A 12,161-nucleotide genomic window follows, 5' to 3' on the forward strand; every position below is an offset into this window, starting at 1 on the left:
AATTTTGACCATGGGTTCAGTTAAAAGGAAACTTCAATAATGTCCAAAGAATGAGTCATACACAGAAGTGGCAAAAGGGTACATTCCCTATATCTGGACCCTAAACAATACAGTAATAATACATAGTCTTAGGGATAAAAATGAAAATCCTAAGGGAAATTCCTTATGAAGTTCTTCATTAATTTTGGGGTGGAAATGTTATCACAGACAATTTCTGGACTCTAATTCCTAGCACACGAGGCCCCTTAAAACAACCGCATCACCTGCCTTTCAGGTCTAATTTTTACATTCTTTCTTCATACGTGCACCCTGGTTTTTCTTAAACATTTACCACATAACTTATTATTGTAATTTATATCAAGGCACATTTTTGCAAGCTTTTCTGTCCTTAATAATGACAACCTGGCAAGAACAATCTGTTAAGCCAGTTATCTCACCCAATACTTGTTGAAACTGGGCCTGGGAATCTCTACCCTTCAGAGAAATAACAGGTAATTCCTATATGGAAGGAAAAACTAAGTAATACGAGTTATTAGAATTATGTATAATTTAATCTGTTTACTATGTGTTAATTTCTTTCCTCCAAACAATGGAACACTGCTGAGGGTAAAATAGAATGCCCTATCATTTCCTTTGGTATCCATATGGCTTGCCATGGAATGAGTATTAAGGAAGATGTACCCCATTAAAACTCAAATTGAAATCATTTAGTATTTGATTTCAAACATTTTTTTGGACATTGTGCTTCCAAGAAAGAAAGAAAGAAAGAAAGAAAGAAAGAAAGAAAGAAAGAAAGAAAGAAAGAAAGAAAGAAAGAAAGAAAGAAAGAAAGAAAGAAAGAAAGAAAGAAAGAAAAAGAAAGAGAGAGAAGGATGAGTACCAACTGAAATGTGTTCAAGGGGCTATTTTCATCCTAACAAACATATGAAAAACAGTCTTATTTAAAAGGTACCTCTAAATGAAAGAATATCCATTAGAGACATTAAATGATAGTCCTTTTGGGTGCCTGGCTAGCTCGGTCAATTAAGTATCTGACTCTTGATTTTGGAGCAGGTCATGATCTCAGTTTGTGAGATCGAGTTTTATGTTTATGCTATCAATGCAGAGCCTGCTTGCGATTCTCTCTCCCTCCCTCCCTCCCTCCCTCTGTCTCTCTCTCTTTCTGCCCCTCTCCCACATGCAATGTTTTTAGCTATGTTCATAAGCATCACTGTCAAGCATTGATCATCCATTGCCTTAATTATACCACTACAATTAGATCATTGTTTCCAACCCTTTATTATTATAAATTATGATATATAAATATCTTGATCCTTAAAGCATTTTCTAGAGTTATGTATTCTTCAGTATTCTCAAAAGAACAATATGTAGGTGAAGAGATATATTACTTCTAAAAACATCTACATTCCTTTACTGGGTTTAACTGTATACACATATAAGTAACACCACATATATACTTACATTTATAACTCAAACTACTATTACTAGATAAGAACTATATCGACATATTAGAAGGCAGTGTTAGGGATTACAGTGGAAAAGTGGGAGCATTCCTCTTTCTCAAGAAGTTTCTTCTTTGTATCATAGCCCCTACAAAGTGCAAAGCAGTAACCAGCATCTACTAAGTACATGGAAGTTTGTATAATTCTCTGAACTGTGAAGAGTTGAAAGCAGATGAGTAAGGGAAGGTGGTGGAAGGAAACATGTAACAGGTTTTGTTGTTGTTGTTGTTGTTGTTGTTGTTGTTGTTTTGTCTAACGAGGCTTACAGCACAAAGACTGGGGGAAAAAATGAAGGTATAGTACCTGAAAATAGACTAGTTTAATAGATGGCAAATACTGTTTAATAGTTATTTCTAACTGATTGGACTGATTTCATTTTTACTACTTTAAGTGGTATCCTGTGAAGGCTTTCTCAATTTTGGAATATAAATTAAATAATATTTTTTTTATTTTTTTATAAGTTTATTTATTTATTTTCAGAGGGAGAGAGAATCCCAAGCAGTCTCCACACTGTCGGCACAGAACCTGACACGGGACTAGATCTCATGAACTGTGAGATCATGACCTGAGCAGAGATCAAGAGTCCGATGCTTAACCGATTGAGCCACCCAGGCGTCCCAAATTAAATAGTATTTGAATGGACCATAGGTCATCAGCTTTGCTTCTGAACTGATGCAGTCAATGGTTTCTTTTCCCTCACCTACTTGCCCCCAATTAATAGAGCTGATCGCACTGAAGTTTGGTTGGGGATTGCCTATTGCTTGCACAACTACAGTTGCTTATTTCACTGCAACTTTATCAATAGTGAGCTCCCTGTTTTCACAAGGTTAAACTGTTGCGAATTTGAAAACTACCAAGAAGAGAAAGAGAGATTCATCTCTGTTACATTTGTGTGAAATTTTATCTTCAAGCTAACTTGGATTCACTCATTTAGGAAGCCAGAACTAGCCTTCCAAACATACCTGATAGGAGAGTTCCTCTGATCCGGATCTGTGGCAGAGACCGTGCCTACGAATGATCCATGCGGTCCGCCTTCGAAGACTTCAAATAGGTAATATGGGAGGAGGAAAACAGGAGGCTCATCTTCGTCCTCCACCTGGACCTTAATGAGGGTGCTGGAAGCTTCCTCATGGTATTTCAGGAGCTGCTTATCAACGTGGCGGTTTTTAACATTGGCTCTAATACGATAGTCATTCTGGTGCTCAAAATCCACTTTCTACAAAGAAATACAGTGTACACAAGAAGAAATGGCTTCAGTAACCTAAGTCATTACTTGGAAAAAAAAAGTTTGGGTTATTAAGTCTCAGTTGCTTTTTAGTTAGGTTTTGCTCTTTAGGTAGTTGGTAGGATCCCTCTGATAGTATCGTTAAGCAGCTACATAGCAAATCCTGCCACGTGTTTTGTTATTTACATCTAATGTTTTGGAATAATAGCTCTATTTTTAATTTAGGATTAAAATTATACTTTTCTGTTCATAAATTTCTTACGGAATTGAGAATTAATTTAAATCTTTCCCAAAAGTTAGTCCTTTAAAAATCTTAAAAAAAATAAAAAAATTAAAAAATTAAAAAAAGACTGTTCTTTGAGTAATTTGAGAGTCTGCAATAACTCTCTCTCATCTCTCAGCTCCTTTGCTCCCTAAATCATAAATCACAGGTTCTCATTTCAATTACTTAATAAAGCAATAACTAACTGGCTAAACAAAATGATTTCATGTATTTCTGATTTGAATTTGTGTTATGCTGCAAAGTAAATATTGTCCATACAGCTACCTTTTTTAATATCACTATTCCTTCTTGTGTCTCATTATTAGTAAGTATGTCAAATGTTTGAGAATCATCTTCAATGCTGTAATCCATTTCTGCATTTTCTCCAATGTCATTATCATATGCCATGATTTTTCCTATAGAAGTCCCAGTGGGTGCAGCTTCAGAGACAGTCAAACGGTAAAAACCTTTAAAAGCAAAATTCAAGAGATATCACACAAATAATAAGTATAAGAAACTCCCAAATATAGCACCGTTTTTTTGTGTGGACTATGAGAAAACCCATATCCTCACTTTCCACCAGTCACTTGTTTTTTTCTTTTTTTTTTAAATCAATATCTATCGATCGATCTATTGGGCTATCTATACTTTCTTTATTTTTGTAATCTGTATTTTATTTTCCCTAATATCCTACTCGAGCGTCTACTATTTGCTCTCAAATATACCCTTGGAAGTCCTATCACCAGTACATATAATTTCCAAATTTCTATCCACATGCATATTTCATCAATAGTTTTGAATTTATTTTTTTATTATATCCTTCAACCATCTGAATTGATAAAAAGAGTTTTCAATTTCACTCATTCTCTGATATCTAAAGTTATCAGTAAATGTAAGTGTGGATTAAAGTTGGAAAAGCCTAAAACAAATAAGTGAACTCTAAGTGTAATAGTTTGATTTTTACATTCTGAGCCTGAGTGCATTGGCCATAGTGGAAATGAAAACAAACAAACAAAAAAGATAGATCCATGGGAGTCGGTGAGTGGATGTGGTAAGACAACCATGCTGGAATCACATGACCCTATTGTTTTGGCCATGTGAAAACAATGGCAGTTATATTTGAAATACATAGATATAAATATAAATAATTGAGCTCTGTTTATTTTTCAGAATTGACTTGCATAAAACTGATAAGGAGTTAGCTATTTATAAATTATTATTTGTGATTTCTGTTAAAATGTGGGAAATAATCATGTATGTCAATATTCTAAAGAATGAAACTTTGTAGAATTTTAAAAAGAGCATGTAATAGAATGTTTTTTCAAAGAGATTCTTGCTTTTTGGGGGTGCCTGAGTGGCTCAGTCGGTTTGGTGTCCGACTTAGGCTCAGGTCATGATCTCACAGTTTGTGAGTTTGAGGACCCACGTTGGGCTCTGTGCTGACAGCTCAGAACCTGGAGCCTGCTTCGGATTCTGTGTCTGTCTTGTGCTCTGTCCTTCTCTCTCTCCCTCTCAAAAATAAATAAACGTTAAAAAAAATAAAAAAAAACAGATTCTTGATTTTTTTAGACGTATAGAGCAAGTCATTTCACAGATTGCCTTGTGAGATTGTCCTTCCTCTTTTATTTTTATTTTTTGGCATGGGAGAAATGTGATTTAAAAGGTGTCAATACTTTTACTATTTTCAGGAAGTAACAGCTTAATTGTGCTGCAGTGTTTTTTTCCCCTCCACTGCAGGAAAATGTATAGTTGAGAAAATATAATTTCAGGAAGAGGGAAGAGCAAGCCAAAAGGCCACCAAGCCAGTGACCGAGAGTAGGTCAGTTGCCTGGTGTTGGTTTGTCCACAAGCAAGGGCTAGAGCGCTAACACAGGAGCTCCCAGACGTAATGGAACAAGACTGGATGATGGCAGATTATTTAGGACAATGGAGGTTATACGAAGGCCTCTGACTGTTTCTTTGTGACGTGGTAAAACGTTTAAGTGCTATGATCTGGTATGCATTTTGACAAGATCACTACAGTTGTGCTGAGAGTAGAGCAGAGGGGAACAAAGGTAGAAGCAGAGAGGCTAGATGGGGGCCAGATTAAGAGGGTGGTATGATTGAAGGTTGCAAATGGAAGTTGGTGAGAAATGTTCAGATTATGGATATTTTTAAAAGGTAGAGCCAAAAGGATCTGCAGAGGATTGAGTTTTGGATATGAGAAAGAACAGAGGGGAAGGTGACTTTCAAAATCTTAAACAAAGTAAGTTTCTATTATCAGGAGATAATGTATGTGTGTACGTGTGTGTGTGTGTGTGTGTGTGTGTGTGTGCGCGCGCACTCACAGAATATTGAAAATCATGCAGGATTGATCATCATTTCACTCTGGGTTAGAAATTAGAATTGACCTAAATTTGACCCAGTGCAATCTGAGTTGGATCAGTTGAATTGAATTGAATTAGAATTGAATGGGTAAGATTTTGCCCTGAGCGATATGAAGGCTGGGGAAAATCTGTAAAAAGAGGGTTAGAGGAGGAGGCAGGTATGACCAGGAAGTCAAATATAGGCCCAGTTTAAATGTATATAACTTATAAATCAAGATATTGAGTAGATAGTTGGATATACAAATCTGGGGTTCACAGGAGAGGCTCATACTAAAGTTATATATTTGGGAGTTGTCAGCATAGAAACGGCATCTAAAGTCAGGTGGCTATAGGGAAACACAAAGGAGTGACTCTAAAGGGAAGAGAAATGAGGCCCTAGGGCTTGGTACCAGAAATACACCAAAGCTTAAAGTACGCAGAGATGAAAAGAAGGCAAAGAAGATTGTTAAAAGTGACTAGGAAGACAGAAGAAAAAGCATATAAGGAAAGAGCAACCGCTGTCAAATGCTGCTAGAAATCAAACTATATTAGGACTGAGAATTGATTGGATTTAGTTGCACATAGATATTGATAGAATTGACCAGATCAGTTAGGCTAAGTAGTACAGGTAAAGCCTTGACTGGAGTGGGCTCCAGAGAGTTTAAAAGACAGTAAATAGGATGATGCATTGGATAACTCTTTAAAACTTATCTTCTCTAAAGGAAAGAAAATGAAGCATGATTAGATGGATATGGCAGTGGAGTCAATAATGTATTTATTTTATTTTATTTTATTTTATTTTATTTTATTTTACTTTGTTTTTTAGATGAAAACAACAGCACCCATCACAGTGTGAATGCTGACAGTAATTAGTGGGCCGAGTGGACGCCCTTGACTGAAAGGTCAGGGAAGATTGGGCATATCAGAGGAGATATGACATAGTTACGTTCAGACGAGGGCAATGGGATTCCAATTACGGAAAGCAGCTTGAACAAGAGTAAGGAGACCAGCATGCTCTGATAATGGAAGCGTAGTCAACACACATATTTTCGCATGAGTATGGTGTGGGAAAGAAATAGAGAAAGCTGTTTAAAGAGTGAGGTAACTTTATGGTGCTAGAATCATGTTCACCTACACTCAAATGTGAACGTAGTGATGCTATCATCTTACACGAGGATTCTGGGTATCTACAAAAATTTTAAAAACTATTTCAAATGTTCTAGTTCATTTGGATATGTATATAAATTATACGTATATATACACATTGTTATTTATGTTATGTTTATCAATGTTAATAGAGATTATATACGGTTATATATATACACATTGTTTTGTATAATATATAGTTATATATAACATTTATATAATTACATATGCACAATGAAATATATCTATATATATAAACAAAATTAAAGTTGAGAAAAATTAAAAGAAATAAGGATGGCGAGAGAAGTTTGAAGGGCATTTAGTCTCAATAAAAATCCCTTGTGAGTTCTGCCTTCTGGAGTCTTCAACTTGTGATTTTCCCTTCATCTGGCTAAAACACAGATGAGATGTATTCCACACGTTAACCTACTATTTTTCTACATTTATTAGTTGAGAATCATTTTTGTCAAGTCCTGGGTATTTCAAATAGAATTACCCACGATCTTCTTGTCTTTAGGACGCACACTTTGTAGAGATAGTCACGTACATAATACCTCTCATAACAGGGAGAAGCAAGTCACAAACTACTGCCCTGCTGCCTAAATTCCATCTAAGGAGGAGCTGTTTCATGGACTCAAAGGACCGAGGAGGTGCTGCTCAAATGGTTGGATTTGCAAGTATGAAGGATGAATACATTTAAAAATCTAGTGTATTAAAAAAAACCTAGCGTATGGCAAGGTGACTATAGCCAATAATACTATACTGTATAACGGGAATTTTCTGAGAACACCTCGGGCACTCTTACCACACACTTGCACACGAGGGAATGATGTGAGTAGATGGGTAATTAGTTTGGCTGTAATAATTATGTCACTATGCATATGAGATCAAAACATACGTTGGGGTTCCCTGTTGGCCCAGTGGGTTAAGCATGTGACTTTGGCTCAGGTCAGGATCTCATGGTTCGTGAGTTTGAGCCCCATGTCAGGCTCTCTGCGATCAGCGTGGAGCCCACTTCAGATCCTCTGTACCCCCCTCGGTCTCTGCACCTCCCCTGCTCACACTCTTTCTCTCAAATAAATAAATAAACGTGAGAAAAACCATCGTGCTGTATACAATAAATATATATGATTTTTATTTTTAAAAATGGCATTATACTGAAAATGTTAAATATGAAAATGGCATACAAATAAGCATTCAGATATGCAATATTTCTTTAATTTTTTTAATGTTTATTCATTTTTTGAGAGAGACAGAGTGCAAGTGGGGGAGGGGCAGAGAGAGAGGGACACAGAATCTGAAGCAGGCTCCAGGCTCTGAGCTGTCAGCACAGAGGCCAACACAGGGCTCAAACTTACAAACCCTGAGGTTATGACCTGACCCAAAGTCCTGTGCTTAACTGACTGAGCTACCCAGGTGCCCCTGTCTTCAGACACTTCAAAAGGTGCATCACATTTACACACTGTAAGATTTTTGTCACACACAAAAAATGCTCATCGTCTTTTTACCCAGGGCCCTCTCTAATATTTCTTGAAAATTCAGAATATCTGCTAACTCTGGGCCTGGCACAAAATAGCTGAACTGAACAGTATCTGCATGTGTGTGTGTGTGTATGTGTGTTGGGGGGGGGGTGTTGGGTGGGTGTGCATTTGTATGTGTGTGTTTGATCTACTTTTCTCTTTGACACATGTATATGCATTTTTCCTATCATGATAGTTGGTCATGATTTCCAGAATTGCTTGTAAATGTATTTCTGTAGGTAGGACAGAATGCCCTGGGGAAGGGGTGGGAAGAACTTCTTTAAAAAAAAAAAAAAAAAGAATTTCTCCTAAGAATTTCAGAAGAAATCCCTTCTGGAGCATACCAAATGATTTAGCTTGTATTCAGTACTTAAATTATCAGAGCAGGTATGGCATATTCATAATACATAAGTAAAAATAACTACACATATTATACATATATGGTCAGTTAATTTATGACAAAGAAGCCAAGAATATGCAATAAGAAAATGTCAGTCTCCTTAATAAATGGTGTTAGGAAAATTGGATAACCAAATGCAAAGGAATGAAACAGGACCATTGTCTTACACCATACCCCAAAAATAACTAAAAATGTATTCAACACTTGAACTAAGACCTGGAACCATATAACTCCTAGGAGAAAACATAGGCAACAAGCTCCTCAGCATAGTCTCGGTGATGCTTTTTTTATTCTGATACGAAAAGCAAAAGCAAGAAAAGAAAAAAAATAATAAGTGGGCTATAACACACTAAAAAAATTCTGCCCAGCAAAGTAAACCATCAAAAGGATGAAAAAGCAACTTACTGAAAGGGAGGAAATATTTGCAAAATCATACATCTGATAAGAGGCTAATATCCAAAACATACAGAAACTCGTACAACTCAATATCAAATGCTACTACTATTACTAATAATAATAATGATAATATTAAAAATGGGAAGAATATCTGAATAGACATTCTTCCAAAGAATGCATACAGAGGGCTAACAGGTACATGAAAAGATGCTTGATATCATTAATGAACAGGGAAATGCAAATCAAAATCACAATGAAATATGACCTCACCCCTGTTAGAATGGCTACTATTCAAAAGACAAGAAATAACAAGTGTTGGTGAGGATGTGGAGAAAAAGGAACCCTTGTGCACTGTCGGTGGGAATGTAAATTGGTGCAGCCATTATGGAAAAGAGTAAGGGAAAACAGTATGAAGGTGTCTTCAAATATTAAAAATAGAAATATCATACAATCCAGTAATACCACTTCTGGATATTTAGCCAAAGAAAATGAAAACACTAATTAGAAAAGATAGCTGCACTCCCATGTTTATTGCATTATTATTCACAATAGCCAAGATGTGGAAACTTAAGTGTCCATCAAGGGATGAAATGGTAAAGAAATTATGACAGACACACACACACACACACACACACACACATGCAAACACACACACTAGAATATTATTCAGCCACAAAAAATAATAAAATCTTGTCATTTGCAACAACATGAACGGTTCTCAAGGGCATTATACTAAGTGAAATAAGTCAGAAAAAGACAAATACCATATGATCTCTATTACATGTGAAATTTCATATACGTATATGTAATATAAATCATAGGTGAATATCGAAATGGGCAATTTTTTTTTTCTGTTCTTAGTGTGAATATAGTGAATAAAGATAACATAAAACATAAAAAATAATTATCATTTGAAATCATCATGTGTAGTAGGTAGAAAAATGAATTCCTCAAAATACCCGTGTTCTAATACCCCAGAACCTATGAATATATTATGTAAAGGGACAAAAAGCAATCCAGGTTGCAGGTGGAATTCATATTGCTATTCAGCTGACCTTGAGATGTGGAGCTTGCCTTGGTTTGTCCAAGGGGACTGGATCTGATCACATGACTCCATAAAAGCGAAGAAGAGGCAAAGTGTGGGTTGGAGAGACGGCGACGTGTGGAGGATTTGACACCTTTTGACGTGTCTGAGGTGTGTGAGTTATACTCAAGAACCAGAAAGACGCCTCACGGAGCTAACGGTGTCCTGCCGCTGACGGCCTTCAAGGAAACAGAGCCCTTATTCCTACAAACGTAAAGAACTGAATTTTGCCAATAACCAAATCCAAAGAAATGGATTCTCCCCTGGACCCTCTAGAGAGGAAAATAGCCCTACAGACACCTTGAACTTAATCTGGTGACATCTGTGACATATTTCATTAAGGTAACAATTTGTTTAAGGCACGAGGTTTGTGGAAATTGTTACGTAAGCGATTAGAAAAAAAAAAAACACATTACCTTTTCATTTGTATTTGACTTTTCACACCAATGAAAATAATCACACCTTCGAATAATTAATACATTTATTTTATATAGTGCTGTGGCGGTGCTTTAGATGCAAATCCTAACATCTGTGTGTATTTAGCACATGTATAGTTTTATTGTAATGAAAATTTACGGTGTTTTCTACTTACTTTCCTTAAATATAGGCTTATTGTCGTTAACATCAGAAAGTTTAATTAACACACTTGTTGTTCCCGACAGTCCTCCTGGCTGACCGAGCATATCTTTGGCTTGAATAATTACCCAATACTCATCTTGCAGTTCTCTATCCATTTTAGAAGATGTTCTTATGATTCCTTAAAACATGTAATAAAACTTCAATTATTATTTCGTTATTAACCATGCATCTTTCCAGTTAATTTCCCAAGAATTCCATCATACACCCATTCTTTTGATACATTTTAAATGACTACAATGTGCTAGACACTGGCCTGGAGAACATAAATAACAATAAAATAATAAATTAAACACCAACTCTGCCTGGAGTTCAGAGTAGTCAACACAATACTAAGAACACTAGTAGACCCCTAATAAAATGCTATGTTCATATACTCTTGGGTAAAAAAGAGGAATGTCTTATTTTTACCTCAAACGATTTTCTGCTATCTTCTCTAACATAATGTTAGTGTGCTACAGTTAACTTCTCCTTTAAATTTGAAAGAAGTTAATTATAAGTAAATGTGTACATTACAACACCAAATTTATGCAAGATATATTGTGCACCTGTGATGTTAAAGTCTATTTTAAGTTATGATACATGAAGAAGGATTTGTTTTTGACCGACGGTTGTTCATGATACAGATCAAACTATAAACAGATTTTCAAATTCAAGATGGACTATAATAAATATAATAAATATTCTGTAAATTTATTCTATAAAATTCTACATTTTAGAAAATGTTATAGAAAATTTTCTAGAAAATTACTTAGTAAAAAAAATTATTATCACTAAAAAAAAACTAGGAAAGGGCATAACAGAAGACAACAGGATGCTGGGCTAAAGATTTGGGGACCATGAACACAAACATAAGAAAGAGAATGGCCAATCCTCAATGTATCTGTGGAAAAGTGTTCATTAAAAATTGTGAGACCCGTAAATACAAAAACAGATGTTGGACCATATTATGATAGCATTTGAATTGTGGACTGAAGTGTTTTATAACTGTAATCTGTTATATGAATCCTTATAGAAAACACAGAATGTATGAAAGAGACACTGCCAGTATTCTCCCTAGGTTTGACTCCAGAGAGAATTGGGAGTGAAGGTGAATCTCATTGTGGTTTTAGCTCGCATTTCCATGACGACTGCGGTTGATGAGCATTTTTAATATGCTTGTAGGCTTTCTGTACATCAAATTTTGGTCAACTGCTTTAAAGGTCTTTCACCGTATTTTTAAACTGTTTTTTTTTTCTCTTTCTAAGTGGTTTGTTATAGTCTTTGCATATGTTTTATACCTTATATACGAGTGATTTGTAGTGTGGATTTGGAAAATTCAATCTCTTGAAAGTTAGAAAAATCAGCTAAAGGACTAAAAAGAATTAAGTGTCTAAAATACAACCCATTTATTTCTGGAAACGTCAGGTCTACTGTACAGCACGTTTGGAAGCAGATGTTTTTTTTTTGCTCTGCCATTTGCCTACTTAGAATCCCGCTGAACTGCACTTTGTTTCATTTAGAAATACCTGTTGTTGGTTCAATGGAGAAGTAGGGCTGGCCTTGTAGTAAACTGTACAAGAGACGAGCATTATTGCCACTTGAGGGATCATCAGCATCATTTGCTGTCACCTGGATGACTAATGTTCCTGAAGAAAATATGAAT

The 12,161-nt window shown here is 35.7% G+C and overlaps 1 protein-coding gene across 1 annotated transcript in view; it reads right to left on the minus strand.

Annotated features, from left to right (window-relative positions):
- CDH19 (cadherin 19) overlaps positions 1 to 12,161 on the minus strand; it is a 99,637-nt gene that overhangs the window by 41,631 nt on the left and 45,845 nt on the right. The window contains exons 4-7 of the mRNA XM_007096080.3: positions 12,025 to 12,144; positions 10,473 to 10,637; positions 3,275 to 3,456; positions 2,465 to 2,718 (exon numbers count right to left, since the gene is read on the minus strand). Of these exons, the coding sequence (XP_007096142.1) occupies positions 2,465 to 2,718; positions 3,275 to 3,456; positions 10,473 to 10,637; positions 12,025 to 12,144 (721 nt within the window). The remainder of the gene's footprint in view (positions 1 to 2,464; positions 2,719 to 3,274; positions 3,457 to 10,472; positions 10,638 to 12,024; positions 12,145 to 12,161) is intronic.

Source organism: Panthera tigris, chromosome D3, assembly GCF_018350195.1.
Source record: "Panthera tigris isolate Pti1 chromosome D3, P.tigris_Pti1_mat1.1, whole genome shotgun sequence".
NCBI lineage: Eukaryota > Metazoa > Chordata > Mammalia > Carnivora > Felidae > Panthera > Panthera tigris.